This window comes from Convolutriloba macropyga, chromosome 4 (assembly GCF_964194025.1).
Source record: "Convolutriloba macropyga chromosome 4, txConMacr16.3, whole genome shotgun sequence".
Taxonomy (NCBI): Eukaryota; Metazoa; Xenacoelomorpha; order Acoela; family Convolutidae; genus Convolutriloba; species Convolutriloba macropyga.
The window spans coordinates 23,236,245-23,256,269 of record NC_134471.1 but is presented as its reverse complement, the minus strand read 5'-3'; the positions used below and the strand labels follow the sequence as shown (position 1 = coordinate 23,256,269).

The 20,025-nt window shown below is 36.9% G+C and overlaps 2 protein-coding genes across 4 annotated transcripts in view; one reads left to right on the top strand and one right to left on the bottom strand.

The window, feature by feature from the left end:
- The window catches only part of LOC142337522 (uncharacterized), a 39,987-nt gene extending 31,478 nt beyond the window's left edge, over positions 1-8,509 (top strand). Inside the window, exons 14-17 of the mRNA XM_075386809.1 lie at positions 771-932; positions 3,885-4,019; positions 6,453-6,684; positions 7,863-8,509. Of these exons, the coding sequence (XP_075242924.1) occupies positions 771-932; positions 3,885-4,019; positions 6,453-6,684; positions 7,863-8,311 (978 nt within the window). The 3' untranslated portion in view covers positions 8,312-8,509. The remainder of the gene's footprint in view (positions 1-770; positions 933-3,884; positions 4,020-6,452; positions 6,685-7,862) is intronic.
- A 5,594-nt stretch (positions 8,510-14,103) lies between these two features.
- Positions 14,104-20,025, bottom strand: part of LOC142337517 (uncharacterized) — a 320,572-nt gene continuing 314,650 nt past the window's right edge. For all 3 annotated transcript variants that reach the window (XM_075386800.1, XM_075386799.1, XM_075386801.1), the window contains exons 15-17: positions 15,398-15,620; positions 14,908-15,007; positions 14,104-14,613 (exon numbers count right to left, since the gene is read on the bottom strand). In XM_075386800.1, coding sequence (XP_075242915.1) covers positions 14,398-14,613; positions 14,908-15,007; positions 15,398-15,620 — 539 coding nt within the window. In that variant the 3' untranslated portion in view covers positions 14,104-14,397. The remainder of the gene's footprint in view (positions 14,614-14,907; positions 15,008-15,397; positions 15,621-20,025) is intronic.

Sequence of the window (20,025 nt, the reverse complement as noted above, 5' to 3'; positions counted from 1 at the left end):
TTGACTCTGCTCTGAAAGGTCCCATCACATGTGTTAACCCTCTTACCAGCTCACCTCTGCTTTGGTCTCCGCCACTCTTGGGATTGGGGTCTTTGCGATGTTTTTGAACCCGGCCAATTCACGCACGTTGCTTACTTCTTTGAAATCCCCCAATGTCCTGTGGGCATATATAAACAGATCAGTATGATCCGAATGACCTGGTTGTCCACAGCAGAAGAAGTTACTCTTGATTTTCTGATCTCAGAATATAGGGCCTCGTCCTGAAATCTAGAGAATGTCATAGTGCAGACCAAATGACTAAACATCTACCCGTATGGCTAAACATCTACCCGTATATGTACCCATTATCATTGAGAAAAAATGGAATATGAGTCTAATCTTATGATGGAGACTCACCATGATTTAGGAGTCCTGAAGTTGACCAAATATGCTTAGATAATTCAAAATTCTCTGAATAAAATAAATTTCCGGAGGTATCCTAACCATATAAACGCTTAAAATTGAGGATGGCGAAATCTAACTTTAGATATCTTACAGCTAATAATAAAAATCAAAATCAGAATTCATTGGCAATCATATTAGCAACTTATTTTATATAATTCCAATATTTTCTTAACATTTGAATCGACCTCGTCTGACCTTGAATAGTTTGTTCCGCTTGCTTTTGAAATGAATATTGAGCTTCCCCAGAAGAGATTTCGAGTCTATTCATAAAATAAGATCTGAACACTGTCACCATTCTGTTTACGAAGTGTAGTTTCTCGTGTTAGGTGATAAGCAGCACAATGGAGGCCGCAGACTTGCGTGAAGACATGCGACTGATCGTGAATGAGTTGCAGAGGGAGTCAAACAGGGCAAAGAAGCTATCACAACAGAAGTCACAGCTGATCGAAGCAGTGAGAGATATCAAGAAGGAAAAGGATGACTTAAAAGTGAGTAGATAGATAAATACCTGTTCAAAAAGAGACACTTTTTCAACGAAAACACTCTGCGAATTTGTTCACACCCGGATCGAGGTTTTCCCGGAAATTTCATCACTTACCCACTCTTTAACGGACAATTCTGTAAAATTTACCCTCTGAAAAATAATTTTGCGCGCCGTCGAATGAATTTTTTTCTTACATAATTTCCACACTTTTATAGTTTGTTTTGCACACTTTCCTTCCATAATGCGCTCTTTAGCACAATTTTTACAGAGCATTTCTCCACATCAAGTCAGCCTCAAACCCAGATCTCTAAAACATTGGCAAAATTTTCTTTTGAGTCACCTGTTCACCGACTACTCATTACTTGACTGTTTACGAGTATTACTTTGACTGTTTTTTCAGTAAAAGGCGTATTTGGCTGCTTGTAATATTCTTTCAGCACATTTCTAACTTTTGATCACATTATTTCAACACACTCAGTACAGTTAACACCCACTCATTACATAATTTTTACATTTCCTATCGACTTTTCTAACATTCAGCCCCCGTTTTGGAGATTTCGGACGCTTTCCTGGCATAATTTCCAGCTTTTCAGCTCAATTTTTTTTACACATTCTCCACATTTTCTTTCATAATTTCTACATTTTGTTCGCATTTTCACCGAGCTTTCAGCCACTATTTTGCGCATTTTTCAATTATTTCAGTAAATATCATGCTTTCCTGCTTTCCTAACAATTTTTCAAAACTTTCAGCCACTGTATTGCACAATTTCCATATTATCGCAAGGAAAACAAATTGGTAATCAGCGAAATATTTTTAGTGAGTCCACTTTCAAATTGTGTGTAGATGTAATATAGCACGCTATTATGCAAAAAAAAATAGTTTGGGGACGGAAAGTTTATATGCCCACTACGCTGGGGGAGACAGAACCAAATTTTTTTTCTATGTTCTCATTTGAATATCGTTGGGATGGAACAACACTTTGTTGGTAAATTTTTGTAGCTGAAATGTTGACTTTAAAAACGTTGACGCGTAATTTGAATAAAAAAGGACGCTATTTTTGCAATAGAACAACAGAAAATGTAATTTTGTGCTGAATTTAACCAAGGAAATTGTTGAAAAGTGGTGTGAATTTACAGTAGGTCTGTGGGTATTAGGTAGCAGATGTGCTGAATAGGCTGATTCTTTCTCTTCTTTTTAAGAAGTAATTTATGTGAGGAATGTGCCAACTTTTTACAAATTTATGCGTTTTCCAAAACTGAAAAGGTCTAAAAATTAGACCATCGCCAGGATGAAACTAAAAAATGGAATAAAATTGTTTTAGAGTGATTAACAATATACAGCATTTAAGCGAATCCTGGCCATTGATTTGTATAATTATAATTACTCATAAGTCATTCGAAATTACCATTTTTGGATGAAGATGCACAATCATAAACTAGACATTCACTGGAGATTTCATCCAACTTTAGAGGCTATTGAATGTTTCAGGATAAGATAGTGAAATTAGAAGAGGAGAAGGAAGAAATGATGGAGAGACTTGTAAGCCGGAATATCATAAGCAAGTAAGCCGGAATTTGAAATTCGTCAAAACACTTCTTTTTGACGCTGAGAGAAATTTAAATTTTGGAATGTTTCAGCTCACATATAAAATCATATAGACAATATAAACAATATAATGTCGTCAAGCATTTTAAAATTTTGTCACAATAACGTATACAGCAATTTTTTGAGCAGAAAAAGATTAAGGATTTTAAGTTGACTCTGGTCCATAATAGACCAATCTCAAGCATTGAAATACGTTTCCGTTTCTTTTTCGAAATTAAATATTTTTTAAACAATAGCCGTATCACTAAGTAGCGAAAAACTTCTTATAAGGGAAAATTTTTTTGCCCACCACCTGAATATGTTGCAATCTTCTAAAACAGTAGCAGTTTTATCTGAAGCTTTATCTTAGTACCCCTAACACGTTTAACGAAAAAATCCCCCCATCATCATCATAACATTCAGCCCCCGTTTTGGAGATTTCGGACGCTTTCCTGGCATAATTTCCAGCTTTTCAGCTCAATTTTTTTTACACATTCTCCACATTTTCTTTCATAATTTCTACATTTTGTTCGCATTTTCACCGAGCTTTCAGCCACTATTTTGCGCATTTTTCAATTATTTCAGTAAATATCATGCTTTCCTGCTTTCCTAACAATTTTTCAAAACTTTCAGCCACTGTATTGCACAATTTCCATATTATCGCAAGGAAAACAAATTGGTAATCAGCGAAATATTTTTAGTGAGTCCACTTTCAAATTGTGTGTAGATGTAATATAGCACGCTATTATGCAAAAAAAATAGTTTGGGGACGGAAAGTTTATATGCCCACTACGCTGGGGGAGACAGAACCAAATTTTTTTTCTATGTTCTCATTTGAATATCGTTGGGATGGAACAACACTTTGTTGGTAAATTTTTGTAGCTGAAATGTTGACTTTAAAAACGTTGACGCGTAATTTGAATAAAAAAGGACGCTATTTTTGCAATAGAACAACAGAAAATGTAATTTTGTGCTGAATTTAACCAAGGAAATTGTTGAAAAGTGGTGTGAATTTACAGTAGGTCTGTGGGTATTAGGTAGCAGATGTGCTGAATAGGCTGATTCTTTCTCTTCTTTTTAAGAAGTAATTTATGTGAGGAATGTGCCAACTTTTTACAAATTTATGCGTTTTCCAAAACTGAAAAGGTCTAAAAATTAGACCATCGCCAGGATGAAACTAAAAAATGGAATAAAATTGTTTTAGAGTGATTAACAATATACAGCATTTAAGCGAATCCTGGCCATTGATTTGTATAATTATAATTACTCATAAGTCATTCGAAATTACCATTTTTGGATGAAGATGCACAATCATAAACTAGACATTCACTGGAGATTTCATCCAACTTTAGAGGCTATTGAATGTTTCAGGATAAGATAGTGAAATTAGAAGAGGAGAAGGAAGAAATGATGGAGAGACTTGACGATGTTCAGAATATGTTGAGTGATCTAACAGATGCTCACAGGGACACGTGTGATCATTTGGCTGACGTCACAAAACAAAAGGTAGTTTAGTCAATCACGCAACGTAACCCGATTCGATGAACTATGTGAAAAACATTTTTTTAAAATTTCGTCAGAAAATTTTTACATGCCAATGCGGCGCCCAATTTGGTAGGTTTAACTTGTTTCAATTAGAAAATCATAAAAACCATACTAAAGCTTGCATTTTCATCTTTGGTATGATCATTTCGTCTTACATGAGAAGTTCGAGTTATCGTCATTTTTAATAGCCACGCCAGAGCTGTATTTCTTTGGATTGTATCTCATAAAAGATCTCTGTAAAAACACAAAGTATACACGATACTGAGATCGTATATGAGATTCCATGGTAGACAAATCAGAAAATATCATAAGCAAGTAAGCCGGAATTTGAAATTCGTCAAAACACTTCTTTTTGACGCTGAGAGAAATTTAAATTTTGGAATGTTTCAGCTCACATATAAAGTCATATAGACAATATAAACAATATAATGTAGTCAAGCATTTTAAAATTTTGTCACAATAACGTATACAGCAATTTTTTGAGCAGAAAAAGATTAAGGATTTTAAGTTGACTCTGGTCCATAATAGACCAATCTCAAGCATTTAAATACGTTTCCGTTTCCTTTTCGAAATTAAATATTTTTTAAACAATAGCCGTATCACTAAGTAGCGAAAAACTTCTTATAAGGGAAAATTTTTTTGCCCACCACCTGAATATATTGCAATCTTCTAAAACAGTAGCAGTTTTATCTGAAGCTTTATCTTAGTACCCCTAACACGTTTAACGGAAAAATCCCCCCATCATCATCAACAAGCATCCAATTGTCAGTTGATTCTACAAAATTTGAGGTTATTCGAAGATCAAAATTTTGAAAAACGTTGTTTTATTGAATAAATAAATTTAAAATTTTCAAGAACGTACCCGCGATGCTTCATTCGTTGTGCTATAAAACAACAACGAATAGAAATATAACTTATGACAAATCCTATGGTAATGAAAAACTATCCCAAAGTAATTCTTATTTGTTGAACTATAATTGCCTCAAACACCCGCGAGTGGAACAACAAAAGAACAAAAACTAAGTACCAAAACAACAGAAAAACAGTCTCCGTACTGATCAATTTAGTGCAGTTTTAGTGTTTTTTCTTATTTGAATGGTTTAATTAATAAAAATTCAGTACAAAAACAACTTGGGGTTGTACCACTAAATCAAAATGAGTAGAAATTACTCAAGAAAAAAAGTTTGTCAAACAATAGGGTTTGACGTTGTTGAGAAGTTTCTTCACTTAAGAAAAATGATGTCTTTCTGCTGGAGCTATATTTTTCACTTGGAGCTGGAAGTGTTCCTTCCAAAATAAAAGGAACTCTGCTAAAATTCTCGAATGTCTGACTTTTTTGGTTTCAAAACAAATAAAAACAGCACACTAAATTTGCCCCGAATAAGACGACTGTAGTTAGAATTATACTTTTTGTAACTTTCAACTCGAAAATGTTCGAAGTAATGTACCCATAACTGATTCGTCAGGGGAGTTCAATATTTCTCACTTTATTTGGCAAAATTTAAATTGTTCCAAACGTCGACTGCTTGTAATTCTAGTTTGGTGTTTTTTCTTGGATGCTCGAGCATCCGCAGAAATACATTTAAATTTAACAGCCACTAATCAAAAAAGTCCTTGGTTTCTGAAAAAACCAAGCTCTAGCCAAAAACTGGTCTGAAAGTATCATGCCCTACCAAAGAGTGATGTTAAAGGATCGTGATCGACCAAAAGCTCTTATGAAAGACCTAAAGCTAGTATGAAATAACCCTGCTCTATCAAAAATTGCTACGAAAACACCATTCTTAAACAAAATGTTGTATAAAAAAGTGGTGATAACTGTTCTAGCATAAACCAGAACTACTGCTTGTGATGGTTGGAAACACATGAAGAAATTGGCTGAGCATTTTCCTGTGTTTAATCCCTTTTTTAAAGACTGATAACAATTTTTTTTGAATATGCCTTTTAATTACGAATTGCCAGCAACCGTTGATCTATAGCTTTGTTCCACGGAACCCCCCCCCACCCTCACGGAAAAAACCCAACTTAACTTTAGATAGGAAATGAACCCCCACGGAAGTTAGCCCCCAATTTAAAATTGAATTTCGGTCGTGATAATTTGTTCGGTTGTGATAGTTTCATGTCAAGTCCCACGGGCCGCTGAGGCATGGCCATGGCCCGCGAGGCATGGCCAAACGCGCTAAATGCGCAGCTCGTTAATAGTAAAATGAAGGTTTATTTCCGTTGGTGTTTATTTCCGTGGGGGTTTATTTCCTATCTAAAATGAAGTGGGTTTTTTTCCGTGGGTTTTTTCCGCAATCGTCCGGTTTTCCCTAAGCTGAAAATCAGTTTATGGAACTCAATGTCAGATAGTAAATTATGGAACTCGACTTCGTCTTTCATTATTATTGATTACAGCTTGACTTGATAGACGAAGTTGAAAAGAAGGAAACAGAGCTGAACAAGTTGAAAGATCACGCCGAGAGAACAGAAGATGCTCTAGCAGCAATGGAAGAGGAGTATGAACAGATGACTGAGAATGGCCCGCTGCAACAGCCAATCAGAAGCAGGCTGGCAGGCAAGAATGGTCAAATGGATGCCAACACCTACGATCAATTGGTAGCTGTAGAAAAGGAGAATCTTGTTCAGGGTAAGAATCATACCTGAAAAGCAGTAATTTTCACTTCTTTTTTCTTAGCTAACTGTATTGATAAAAGATTGTTAATTGATTAAGAAATAAGGTTGAAAATTTAGTGGTCCGATGAATATGCACACAGACCTTGACATAAAACTGATACGCATGCACAGCAAGAAATCTGACAACGTGCTGGAAAAAACATTGTTTGGATGTTTCATGCACCTCACCGCTACAATCTAGCCTTATCTTAAATGCGGCGGAGAAATGTGGTTTTGCCCTGGCAGTGCACCCAAAAATTTAGCGACGTTGGGATCTAATTCAATCCTATCGTTCTTGAAACTTTCGAAGATTTCTCTAAGGTAGTTTGCAAGACGCTCAAACGAATGCCATGTTAGGCAAAAAGAGTAGTTTTTGGGGCTTAAGATTCTCTGTAGTTTTCTATTGACTGGCTCAGGCAGTCGCAGTTAACATAATACGCGGCTCTGTGGTCATGCCGATAGCAAGAGATGCCAGATTATAGGCACCACAGTTAAAAAGAGTAAGCATTTATTCGATTTCATAAGTGGTCAATGAGCGGTGACAACATTTGAAATTTTGTTCTCCGATAATTCGCCCAATGAGCGGTGAGCATAAACAGTCTTTTTACATCTTAGTAGTCATAGTTCTCTCGAAGAGGACAAAACTATCCGGGCACAAGAAATGGATTCGCACTATGAACTTCCGTAGTTACAGCTCCTAGATACAGCAAACTGATACGGTTTCAAATATGCGATGTCAGCCACAATTTATTTAACAAGTTCTTAGAATTTAATGTTTCACAAAATATTTCATTTTGAAAAACATTTTGACCCCTTTCTCTTCATAAAGATTTACCCTTTGAACTTTGAAACAATGTGTTCTGTTTTTAAAAATTATAACCTAGAGCAAATATGGACTTGAATTTATTCATTTTTAAATCATTAGCTTGCTTCGATACAACACCCTAAAAAATCTCGATACATCTCTCTATGATTTGGGTAAAATAAATAATGTCTGGAAACAAATGAGAAAATATTGAAAGCCTTTACATTTCTCGACGATTTCCGACCAAGAATGTCATCAAGATTTCACCAACTTTATTAAATTTCGTTTCACAGGGATACTTGAGAACAATTACTTTTAGAAGAGGGTATCAAAGATTTCCGTTTTAGCACTTCAAATAAACATCGAAGAAAGCACCCAACAGCGAGCTCAGCTTGACTCACTTTTGGCTCTCGTGGACCAACATGCCCCGCAACTTTTGGATATGTTGGACCCATCATTAAAAGCCGGAAACAACGAACGAATTGCTCTGTCTCGACCTAACTCAGTTACTCAACACGGTCAACAAACTCCAAATATTTCTCAACCCCAAAATTATCCAAATTATGAAAACACTTATCCAAACTCAAAATATGAATCTGGTAGGAGAAATGAAAGTTTCAGAACAATTGAAGAAACTGAACAGGAATCGAGACCAGGGACAGTGAATCCACTGAGAGCGAGAAGCGTTTCAAGTAGCAGACAGTTTCAGACAGCCGAAAACTTCCCTGCGTTGACGAATGCTGTTCGACCGAATGATGAATTCGGTTTTGATTCAGATTCTGAACAAGAAATTTAGCACAAAAAAAACTTTGTACGCTATTTTCTACGGAGTTAATTTAAACACAAAACTCGATTGTTATATTGATGCTAAACTTTTGCGTTTGTTTTTCTTAAAACTCTTATCAGGTTCCTTTAAAAAGATGAAACGCAGTTGTTTATGCGTGCTGTTTGACGTTTTGCTTTTCTGTTGACGTAACTCTGCATTTAAATTTCCAAAACATCCGTCCGTCATCCCTCAAGTCACCTAGCAAATGTCAAAATCAAAACATTCATGTTTTTAGTTTCGAGCACTCGGGTTATAGAACGCCGGCTTTCGAATTTTTCATTTGGGTCGGTAAAAAAAAGTTGAGCGAAAATGCTATCGGCGCAGCAATGGTCCTCCTTTATCGATATCAAAACGCTTTTTGATTTGTGCAAATCTCTGAACAAAAATAATTTTGGCAAAACTGTTAAGTCGTGCATATGTAAGAAATAGAATCGATGTTGTGCATTGGCAAAAATTGACAGAAAATTTTGACAAAACTTAAATCTGTTTATGACAGATACGTACCCTTAGTTATGTATTTGATTATAGTCAAGCTCCTTGAACGGTATGACCTGAATGTTTTCTCTTAAATGAGACACTTGATTGGAACTTTGAACATTAAAACGTTGCAGGTTTAAGTTTCAAAGAAAGTTCTGATAAAAGCTAGATTCCACAGAAAAATGTTTCCCTTTGCTTTGCCTCTATGAACGCAGCCCAGAAGCAAACCAAGAAAATTAGCTAACTTTTTAACTTTTAACATTTTTTCTGTATTTTTTTCCTACAATTTTTACAAATGTTTCAATTTGTAAGTTAAAGTTGGTAAGCTATTTTATTTGGGGAGAGGGTTATAACAACAGTTAGTTTTCTGCGCTTTCTCCAACAGAAGTGCGGTAACCACTGAAGAACGTTGGCTTGGCTTGAGAAATATCTTTACATTGAGAGAAAACATTTTGGTCTCTGTGCCAGATATATGTAAAAAGAATATGGGCTTGTAATTAATTTGGAGGAAAGTTGAAAAGAGGGGAACCTGACAGATGTTTTCTGTTGCTTATCCACTGCTCTTTAAATGCGCACATAAAAGTATTTTTCGTCGTTCTAAAAAAGACGCAATTTTGAAAGAATTTTGTAGACAAAAATAACGAAATTATGTGAATAAAGCTTTCACTATATTTCGTATCATGTTCTCAAATAAAAAACAATTTTTCGGTTTTTAACGTTGGCTTTAATAATTTTTTTGCTGCTTTTGTTCAACAAAATCACTATATCGGTCCATTGCTATGACTGATAAATTGATTTTCTGAACATTTTTCAAAAGATTACAACTGAACTGATAAAACCAATTTATTTATTTCTTTTTGAATTCAAGATACTCTTGCATAGAAACGCCTCAATTATTGTCAAATTGTAATTCAAATCACAAGAATTTGCTTTTGCCTACTTTCAAACATCAAACGGCCTAAATAACCTTTGCATTCGATCAAAAGTAATTGATTTCTGTTGCATAGATCGCATTCAAAATCAAAAACGAAATACAAATCAAATTTTCTAAGGCAATGCAGAGATTTTTTTGCTTTTACTTAACATTTCTTTTTGCTGACAAGCGTTTTGCCGTAAAAAATTTTTAAATTGTCTACCATTTAAAGAGTCTTTCTTTCAACAATCCGATTACAAATCAATAACATGCGTGCTGACTGAATGGTTTTTTCCGATCGAATGAATCGCTCAATCACACTCTATAGAAGCGGTCTGTTTTTTGGTTTTTGGGTTAAAACTCTATAAATTTCAGGAACTCAACTGACTTCTTGGAAACGCTTTACAGCTACCATAAAGGGTAGTGTTTAATTTCGCAGAATTTTTTGCGGCAACGCAGATATGTTACCCAAACTGTTCCATCAAAAACTTTAGCACTTTTTTCACTTCTTTTTGGCCAAAAATCAGTAATGCACTACCTGAAACAACCAACACAAAATTTTCTCTCCCCTTTGTTTTTTTCTCGATATATTCCAGCAGACTGTTGCACCGTTATTGAAATTAATGCTGAAATATTTTTTTGTCAAATTAGGGAATATATGTGCAAGGCAGGCTCATTTTCGTCAGTGAAATTTTCATTTCTGGTGTGGCACTTTTCGTAGCACTTTGAGACTCCATTTGAATTTAAATTGGATTGTCATAAGAATTTTTTTTTAATTTTATAATTATTATTGTATTCATTTTCTTCAAGGCAGGCTCATTTTTTTCAGTGAAATTTTCATTTCTGGTGTGGCACTTTTTGTAGCACTTTGAGATTCCATTTGAATTTAAATTGGATTGTCATAAGAATTTTTTTTAAATTATATAATTATTATTGTATTCGTGTTCACAAATTTGTTTGAAAAAAAAAATAAAGTTTTACTAGAACAGAAACAAGTTGAAAAAATAAAGAAAATGATTAGTTTTAAAGTTTTCAAGTCAAGTTCCGGCTCCTTCTATTTTTCTCCATACATTTTAAACATTTTCATTTTTCGTCTTCTTTACATTTCCTATTCAACTAAATCAAAAGATAACAAAACCTGGGTATCAAAAATTAAATAAATACTGTGATTTTATCTGAAAAAAGTAAGAAAATTTTAATTTATAGTTTTTTTCCTTCTCTTTGAGTTTTTAAATAAGTTTTTAAAACAATGTAGTGCATTTCAGCTTATTGTATTTATTTCAATTGCCAAATAAACAACTGTAAGATACAGAGGAAACACAAGACAAATTGAAATATTTTCTCTTTTTTGTCGCTGAATGAGGTCATTTGGTTCTGGCAGCAAAAAACCAACTGCGGTAAATTAACTGATGAAAATGGAACTCAGAAACATTTTTATTCCACGGCTTCCCACTGTTATCCTTCGTGAAACAAAGGTTAGCTGAAAAGTGATCTGATATTAGTGTTTGTCATACTTGGCCTAAAACTTCGGGATATGAGAAGACTGAAAAGAACGTAGAAAAAATCAGTGTAACTCTTTAACTCATGGCGGGGCTTTATCGGTTTATCCCGTCTCTTTTGATTTTGCTCTTTTGACCTTGACTGTATCCACTATCTCGCGTAATTCATTGAGTGAATGGATTTAAAAACCATTCAGTTAAAACAGTGAGTGAGGTAAGTCAGAAGTCAAACGTGAAGGTCGTGACTTATGTAAAATGAAAAACCTGATTGAAAGGTCAATTGAATTAACCAAAAAAGGAGAGCGCCTAATTAATAGCCGTTTGAGAGGCTGACGGCGGCTATTAGTCAATATAGCAAAGAAGAAATGTCAAACGTGAAAGTCGTGACTTATGTAAAACGAAAAACCTGATCAAAAGGTTAATTGAATTAACCAAAAAAGGAGAGCGCCCAAGTAATAGCCCTTTGAGAGGCTGATGGCGGCTATTAGTCAATATAGCAAAAAAGAAATGTCAAACGTGAAAGTCGTGACTTATGTAAAACAAAAAACCTGATCAAAAGGTCAATTGAATTAACCAAAAAAGGAGAGCGCCCAAGTAATAGCCATTTGAGAGGCTGATGGCGGCTATTAGTCAATATAGCAAAAAAGAAATGTCAAAGGTGAAAGTCGTGACTTATGTAAAACGAAAAACCTGATCAACTGATAAATCGAATTCAACAAAAAAGGAGAGCGCCTAAATAATAGCCGTTTGAGAGGCTGACGGCGAAAGAAGAAATGACACTACCGTTGCTATGGTGTTCGACTGGGTGTACAGTTGAAGAGTTGCATTTCAAATAAACTGATCCAGAACTTGTTTTCAAGTAGTAGCTTTTTTGAATTGTACTGGTACTGGTTCTGTACTGAATTACTCTGCGCGTTTAGCCGGCATTGCTTTCTCAGCTCAGGCGGCGGAGAAATATGTCCAGATCTTCCTCCAGGCCACTATGAACCTGCAATTCTTTTGAGTAGAACAGTTTGTAGTAGTTAATGCAATGGTATAACCGAAAACACTTAGCCTTCTGCACAATAGCCTTCGACGAAAAACCCAGAAAAGAATTCAAAACCTCATTAGGTGAAGTCCAAACGAGTTACAAAGTGTAGTCCGATGCATCTTAACAGCATTTTAGCTGCTTTTAATTAATCATGGAAACTTCGACAAATTCTTCTTTGAATTTATTCTCTAGATACAATAATCGAGAGCATGCAATCAGCAAAACAGCCCTTTAAACAGAAGTCAAAATTTAGAAGTCTTCAATGTACCTTTAGGTTGAGTGAGCATAGCCATGATATTGCCGGAATAGCTGCAAACAGCAATGTATGCTACAAATAAAGCTATGAATAGCTGCAAGAATGTGAGGAAGTCATCCATGGAGATTGAAATTCTATAACGAATTTTTGGCGACCAACTGAGATGGCAGTTTCATGTTCATGCACTAGCAGCCTTTTATTTCGCGAACATTTATTACACAAGTCAGTTGCTTTGACCTTAATTTTAAGTGATGTCAATCTGAGTGAGTTCAGTCACTTGTGATCAAGTATCACGCAAATGATTCACTAAGAAATATCTCTAGAGAGAACGAGGAATGACGCCACACGCGAAAAAACAAGCTGTTATTCTGCGCAAGAAGTCTTCCCAGAACGTTCATTTTTGCCTCTTTTTTTGTCAAGAAATGTAAAATGAGCGTCAATGGACGAAGCAAAAAGAACATAACTAACAAAAAACCGCAACATAGCCTCGTCAGCCTATAATTGAAGTCAACCTCAAACATAACTTCTAAACATTGATTGATCCCTACCATCTAAGCATTCTGCTTGGTTAAATTGCCAAAACATTACCGACTAACGTCGGTCGAGTTGCTCTCGAACGACCGGCGGGCGGTTGGCTTCGTTAGTTGCCAGCTGAGCTTAGGAATGCTAGCATTGGAGGAGGGCAAGGAGTTGAGGCGGTATCAAGCAATGCGGGTGGGGGTAAGCTTGGGCGAGGGACCAGCTGGAGACGCATTGACCGGAGGAGTGTTGGGGGGGGGGGGGGGGGGAGTGGTGGTGACTGCAGAGAGATTCGTTCTTTTAAGGTTGAAACTCCACATCTAACACTGTCTTCAAAGTTTTCGGTCGGAGGAGGGCGGACGGTAAGTGTTGGGGGTGCGCGCGTGTGTGTGTTGGGGGGGGGGGGGGCGACTGAGGCGCAATTCATAGTGCGAAGAGCATTCTTAATCTTAAAGTTTGATCAAATTTTAAGATCAGGAACCACCCTTCGCACCATGAACTTGCCTCCCAAAACAACATCTATGAACCGCATGAACACCATGAAATTGTCGCCGCAAAACAGTTTTGTTAAATAGCATTCTTAGAGACAGGTTAGGCGCAAGGCTCTAAGATAACTTAATGCCCTCCGAGCTCTACCTGTTTATCCCGTATTTGAAGACAAAAAGTCAGATGTGTCAGACGTAAAATCGGTCAAGCGAAAATCGCATAAAGAAGACAAGACCACAGGACTGATATAATTGCTTTAAACTTTGTTTGAGAGCAATTAAAAATAGTTAAAGCGACGGAACAAAAACCACAATAAAGCTTAACTCAATGACTTCACGTAGTGAAACATTGAAACCCTTTGCAAGCTTTTACCAACAGCTGCGATTAACTTTTACCCTGTTTCAACTTGTAAAATGACTTCAGCCCAATTTTCGGACGGATAGTCGATCAGTACTTCAAAGCTTTCTTGATTAGAACTTGAAATGCTACCTCTTTTCATATAAAACCGCATAAATTTGGTTTAAGCTAAGCCTTGAGGTAAAAACGCGCTAATTATACTCCCTAAGAATAATTGGAAAGAGAACATTTAAAAGAATTGTGAATTAAAATGCATCATCCAAATCAGAGAAGCAGATTAACCATTGACAGACAAAAAATAGCATCATAAATCAGCAGTTTCAATCATTAATTAGCATACAAACGAACACAAAAAATTAACATCAAAAGAAGGAACGTCTAGCTCAGCAATCCTCAAGACATACTACATGCAATCTTCAAATTACATCTTCAACAAAACTGATTACCACAAAATTAATGCAGCCTATTTAATCTAGTTCCAAAAAAGTTTACAGTTAGCGAACAAAATCGCTGATTCAATCACTCCACGTGAACTAATTCTCGCATTTTGTTAAAACACTCTTCGAACTTAGAAGCCAATTCTGGGTTCTTGAAACGGACTGCAAACTTCTCCAGGGACCCTTCTGCGTCATCGGCAAAATCGGTCGCAGCCCAGACAAATGATTTTCCACTTGCATTCATTGGGGCCAAACTCATGTCTTTGAAAATAACGTGATTGGCACACAACTTCAGAATCTGAAACATTTCAGATAACAAGTGACGACGAAGACCTGCGATTGCAGAACCTGCAACCCCTATTTTATGCAAGCAATCTGTAGTTGTTATGCTCAGATGACTATTTATGGCTTAATTAGAGGTAGGCCAACATGAGTGGCGCTTCTAAATTTACCTTAATCGAGGTTTACTATTATACAATGTAATATTTCATAGAACGAATTTTTGACCATGCCGCATTTTATCGACATATCTTGGCATTAATACCAAATGTTTTCAGGGGATTGTTTAGTTTTAGTGGAAAGCGTCACTTACCACATCTCTCCGCATCACAATTCTTCCAACATTCTTGGGAATGTATCTCAGCACTTTGATCTCACCCACCCCACGCTCCTTCCACTCCCCATCCGTGAACCTAAATAAAAAACTATTCACCCTTTAACAGAGCCACAAACACATTCTCTCTCTCTCTCAACCGAGTCATGTACGATTTGAGTTATCTGCAAGCACCAGCTAGAAAACAGATGTACATTAATTATTTCAGCAACTAACCCAAAAAACGATTAATTGAGTTGCAAGTTAAACCGAGGATCGGTTATATATACCTGTGTTATACTCAATTATACAATATCAAAATCCTTTGCAAGGCTCAAAGAATTATAGCAACAAAAAATAGAAACTTTAGTTCCACGAAAAAAAAACTTTAAAGTGACTACTGAGGTCTAAAGTCCAAAATCATTTCAAAGTAAGATAAAAACAATAACTCGTCCGAAGCTTTCTGTGGCATTGGCTTTTTGAATCCTACCTGTACAACTTTGCTCGTTCACAAAAGATGATTTCACTGTCTTCTTCTCCACTCTTTGTGTCCACTTTCTCCAGCTGAACAATCGGTTTAAAATGGATATCACACTCTTCCTGTTCCTCGGGGTTCTCACTTGCAATTGGGTTCGTTGTCGATTCCGAAGTTGTATCACCACCCAGATTGAGTCCAGCAAAAAGCGGCTTAGCAGTGAATGTAGTCGATTTACCTGTTAAAATATTGTCATTCGACGTGAATGCACTTTTTGCCGTTTGACTAATCGAGCTCAGAAAAATCTTCCGTGCTATTCACGGGAAAAGCACCAAATAAGTTTTGTAAACAATAATGTACAAGCGAATTGCTCTTAGAAGACTGCCTAGCGGTTGGCTTCGTCAGTAGCTGGCTGCGGCTTCAGAACACTGGTTTTAGCGTTACTGATGGGGAGAGTGCGGGGATGGGGGAGGAGCAGGGTGAGCGCGCGGGGTTACAGGTGGAATGATGTGGAGGGTGAGGAAGGGTTCAAACTCGAAGAACCACCTTTCAAACCATGATGTCTCGACGTTTTGGTGAATCAAACACTAAGAGACCAGTAAACCGTAAGAAAAATTTACCTGCTTAATCCCGTTTTACCTGCTTAATCTCGTTTTGAGGACGAAAAATCAATTGGCCGGACAAAAAAACAATCGGACAAAAAGTTGGTAGTACGGAAAATCGAATTGAAAATATCAATTAAAAACGCATACGCCAAAACGGATGAATTGTCCATGGTGGATAAACCAGTGGGGCCATGGTGTTCATTGTCGGAGCTAGTTGTCGTAATTTTTCAATGAAATCTACATCCTATTTACTACCTATTCGAAATAGGATATCTGCAAAGGCGTAGAGAACTGGTAATTTGACACGACACTACCAGTAATTCTATCAGAGCACACAAGAGCAACAATTATCCTCCATAGACACCTGGACAATTTATATACTAGCTGCAATAGTGTCGCAGATTTGGCTCGCCTAACACATTTGAGGAACTGAACGCTACCGGTATACTGATCGATAATGTTAAGAAACTACTATCGAAGATGTTATATACTTGTGTTGTATGGTTTTAATTAACCAAATAACCAAGATTAATTCTTCTTATCAGAATGTTTTACTTGTGCTAATTTTGACTGTAGTAATAATGCTTTAAATGAGTGAAATAAATCTCCAGCCAAACTGTTTTCCTGTTTTTCTATATCATCAAAGTCATTGAATGCGGAGTGGTCTGGCTACTAGAATTTTAACCTTAGCAATCAACGGGGGTTCGCTGCCTAAGTTGTCAGATATTTAAGCAAGGTTTCAAAACTGGTTTGAATTTGAATTAACAACATCAAACCAACTGTTTGCCAAAGGAAACAAATTTTTGTTCTCCTCTTTTTCCTTTTTCAATTCTTCTCCTTTATCTTCTTGTTGTTCCTTTTTTATTATTGCCTTTTTTCCCGTGCTGTTCTCTCTTCTCCGTTTTTATCTGCACTGCTTTCCCTTCCTTTTTAGTCCAATCAAATTGCTCAATGGGAATCCATTACACTGGTCAACTGGTTGAAACTGCCACGTCCTTCTTGTAAGCAAGTGCTGTTTCTTTTTTTAAATAAAATTTACAATAATACTGCTTCATATCAAATTACTGCAATAATCATGCCTTGAAGAGAATCATGCAATGAAAGGTAGAGAAAGAATAATATGAACCGTTCTGTGATGAACATTTTTTTCTTTTAAAAACCACGGAACTTTTTCTTGTCTTGCTGCAAAGCCAACCACAACTTTACAGCTTGACTTTTTTTATTAATACAATATTTGAAGAACATGCAAAAGATAAATGAGATTATCTACGAATTTTTATTCTACGAATTTAAAATGAATCAGAAATTTAAGCCATTCCAATACGTGAGTACACGTTTGGAACCTCTGGGTAGAGTTCGTTATGACGAGTTTGTAGAATTCTTGACTCTGCTTCTGGAGCTGGTAGCTGAAATTGTCGCTCGGGAATAACGACACTTTTTTGTGAATGCAGTGATCTGGATGTGACATTAAATAGTTGTAATCTTCTTCAGAGACTGCAGCAACTGGTCTGGTCTTGATTGCTTGTCCTTCCAGCATTATGCGAAACGGAAATTTGTTATGGATGGGGAGCTTCTTGTGGGCCAGGTAAGTCCAAAGGATATGGAGGGCTTGTGATGTTAAGAAAGAAAGTAGTCCAACTGTGAGTGAAAGCTTGATCGTGGTGAAGCCTGACATATGTTCAGTCAGCTTTGTTCTCAATTGTTTCATCTCAAACGTAATCGGTTTCTTCAACGCTCTGATCCTCACTGGGTCGTTCTTCTGTTCTTCGTGAAGTCGAATTAGCTGTTTTTGTACCTCCTGAAGTAAGGTGATGCGGGCTGTTGCTATATCGGGTACATGAGGAAACTCATCGAGTTCTGGGAAGTCTTCAAACAAGTCGTGTAAAGGGCTCGGTAGCTCCACGTTGGCTCGTGCAGCTGGTACTTTTGAACACGTTTCCATGTCTGACTTCATGTGTATATTTGGTCCCTGGATTTCGTGTCCGCATTGTATGGTAATAATGCAAACATTGCAGCCTTCGTGTATTTTAATAGGCATAGGTAGGCTTGAATTCATTCTTCTTTCCTGTAGCTTATATTTGGAGTGTGCACATGTTACCAGCCACCGACCAAAACCTAGATTCCTGGCTTTCTCTTTAAGTGGCAGTTTAACTGGTTTGAGATTGCAGTTTTCCATTGAACGGTACTGGTCTTGAAGTAAGAGTGCCGCCAGACATGTTGAGCTAGTCTTTTCCATTGCGAAAGTCTGTTCACAAATAGTGTAAACTTTTGAGCCCACGCATTTTTCTAGGTCGTTTTTTGATACCGCCGCGGTCTCACTTTGATCGTCTGTTGTCGCAATGTATTGCTCCTCGAGATCCCATAGATTTGCTGTACCATCTTGCAATGGCATTGGGATTGGTATCGCTTCGTAAACTGTGAGTATGGTTGACTTAGATGCAAACGGTAAAGAGAACGTAAAAATAACACCGGCTTCATCTGATTCTACCTTCAGTAGCAATTTGCTCTCATAGTAGGTGAGTATCTCATTCAGAGGTATAGCCAAGGTTAGTCTGCTTCCATTTTCGATTTCATTTGTCATGACTGCAATGAGAATTTCGTGCAATATTTCCTTTGAAATAATGGACAGCGGCAGGAAGCCATTGACCATAGCCTATAAGTTCTGTAGCAAATTAGCTCGAAAGTTTGCTAATGCTAATCTATAAGATCTTATGAGTGTCTGCAACGTATTGAGGATCGACGATATGCTAGCTAGGTGTTGGTTCATTTGCTGTCTGGAGAAGAAAAATTGATCGCAGTTTCTTAATGCGTGCACATTTTTCTCAATTGCCAACATCTGCCCATGGATAGTTTCAAAATTTGCGTTTTGAGCAGTTGTAATATCTTGTTGTTTTTTCATATCGTTGATTTCTTCTCCAAGTACAAAGAATTTGTTATCTATTGTTCCGTCTGCTTCTTTCCATCTCGCATTCATTCCGTTGACGTAGTGGACTGTTGAGAGGATTGCATTTCTGTTTTCACTCCCTAGCTCAATGCAACCACCAAGGATTCCAAGGAAACAAGAGTCTCCCGATGCGAGTCCTAGACCAACGCCCATTATACCCGCGCCAACACCTAAAGCCATTCCCATTGCTCGTTTTTCTCTTTTTGAGCTCTGCTTGGGTGACAGAAGATTCCTGATTTCGCTGAGCAAGTTTCTGAGGTCGCTTCTGGCTCTATTATGTTCAGTCTGCGTGATGTTGTAAATCCATTCGGCTGATGTTGTTGTGACATTTGTTTCGGTGTACTTCAGTTGACAAAGTTCGGTAGGAGCGTACCAATTTTCTGATAGCGATTGGGCTAATACGTTGAGGTACTTGCAAAGCGTTGCGTTATAGGGTGGAAAAGGGAGGACAAATTTGATGTTGACAAATTTTTCTGCTACGGACTTTTTGTTGAAAATTAAATAAGATTCCTGATTGCAGAATGTGGTTGTCTCCTGGGTTGGGAGCTGGAGAAATTTTGTCGGCGAATACGGCGATAAAGAAAGCGATTTTCCAAACAAACATAGCTAAATTTTTTTGTGTTTTACTGTCGTCTTCTATTGGGGAGGAAGAGCGGGGTTGTCAGTTGTGTAACGTGATCTAATTCTTCGATGTGGGGCAAGGCAAAAATTTCATCGGGACTATAGTGTTCAAGCCATTGATCTATGACTTCTTTCAATATGGGTGACTTCTAATCAAACTCGACTATTTGTGATTCCAAAGGATTGAGGCGGAACAGAATGTGGACTTTAGTTTTGTGTTTTTTGTAACTGTTTACTATGAATTTTTCAATTGATACTTGTTGCTCGAATAGACTGCAGGTAACAAAACTCATTTTTTTGTTTTGTTCAATATTCAATAATGTTGTTGAATGTATGAATACTTGATGGAATGTGGTGCTCAAAGGAAAACTTGAGAACAAGAAATAACGCTGATGTATTCTTAACAACAAACGTCTCTGTCAATAGATCGGTGAATTGAAAGGTTGCGTGGATAATTTTTGCATCTGTAGCGG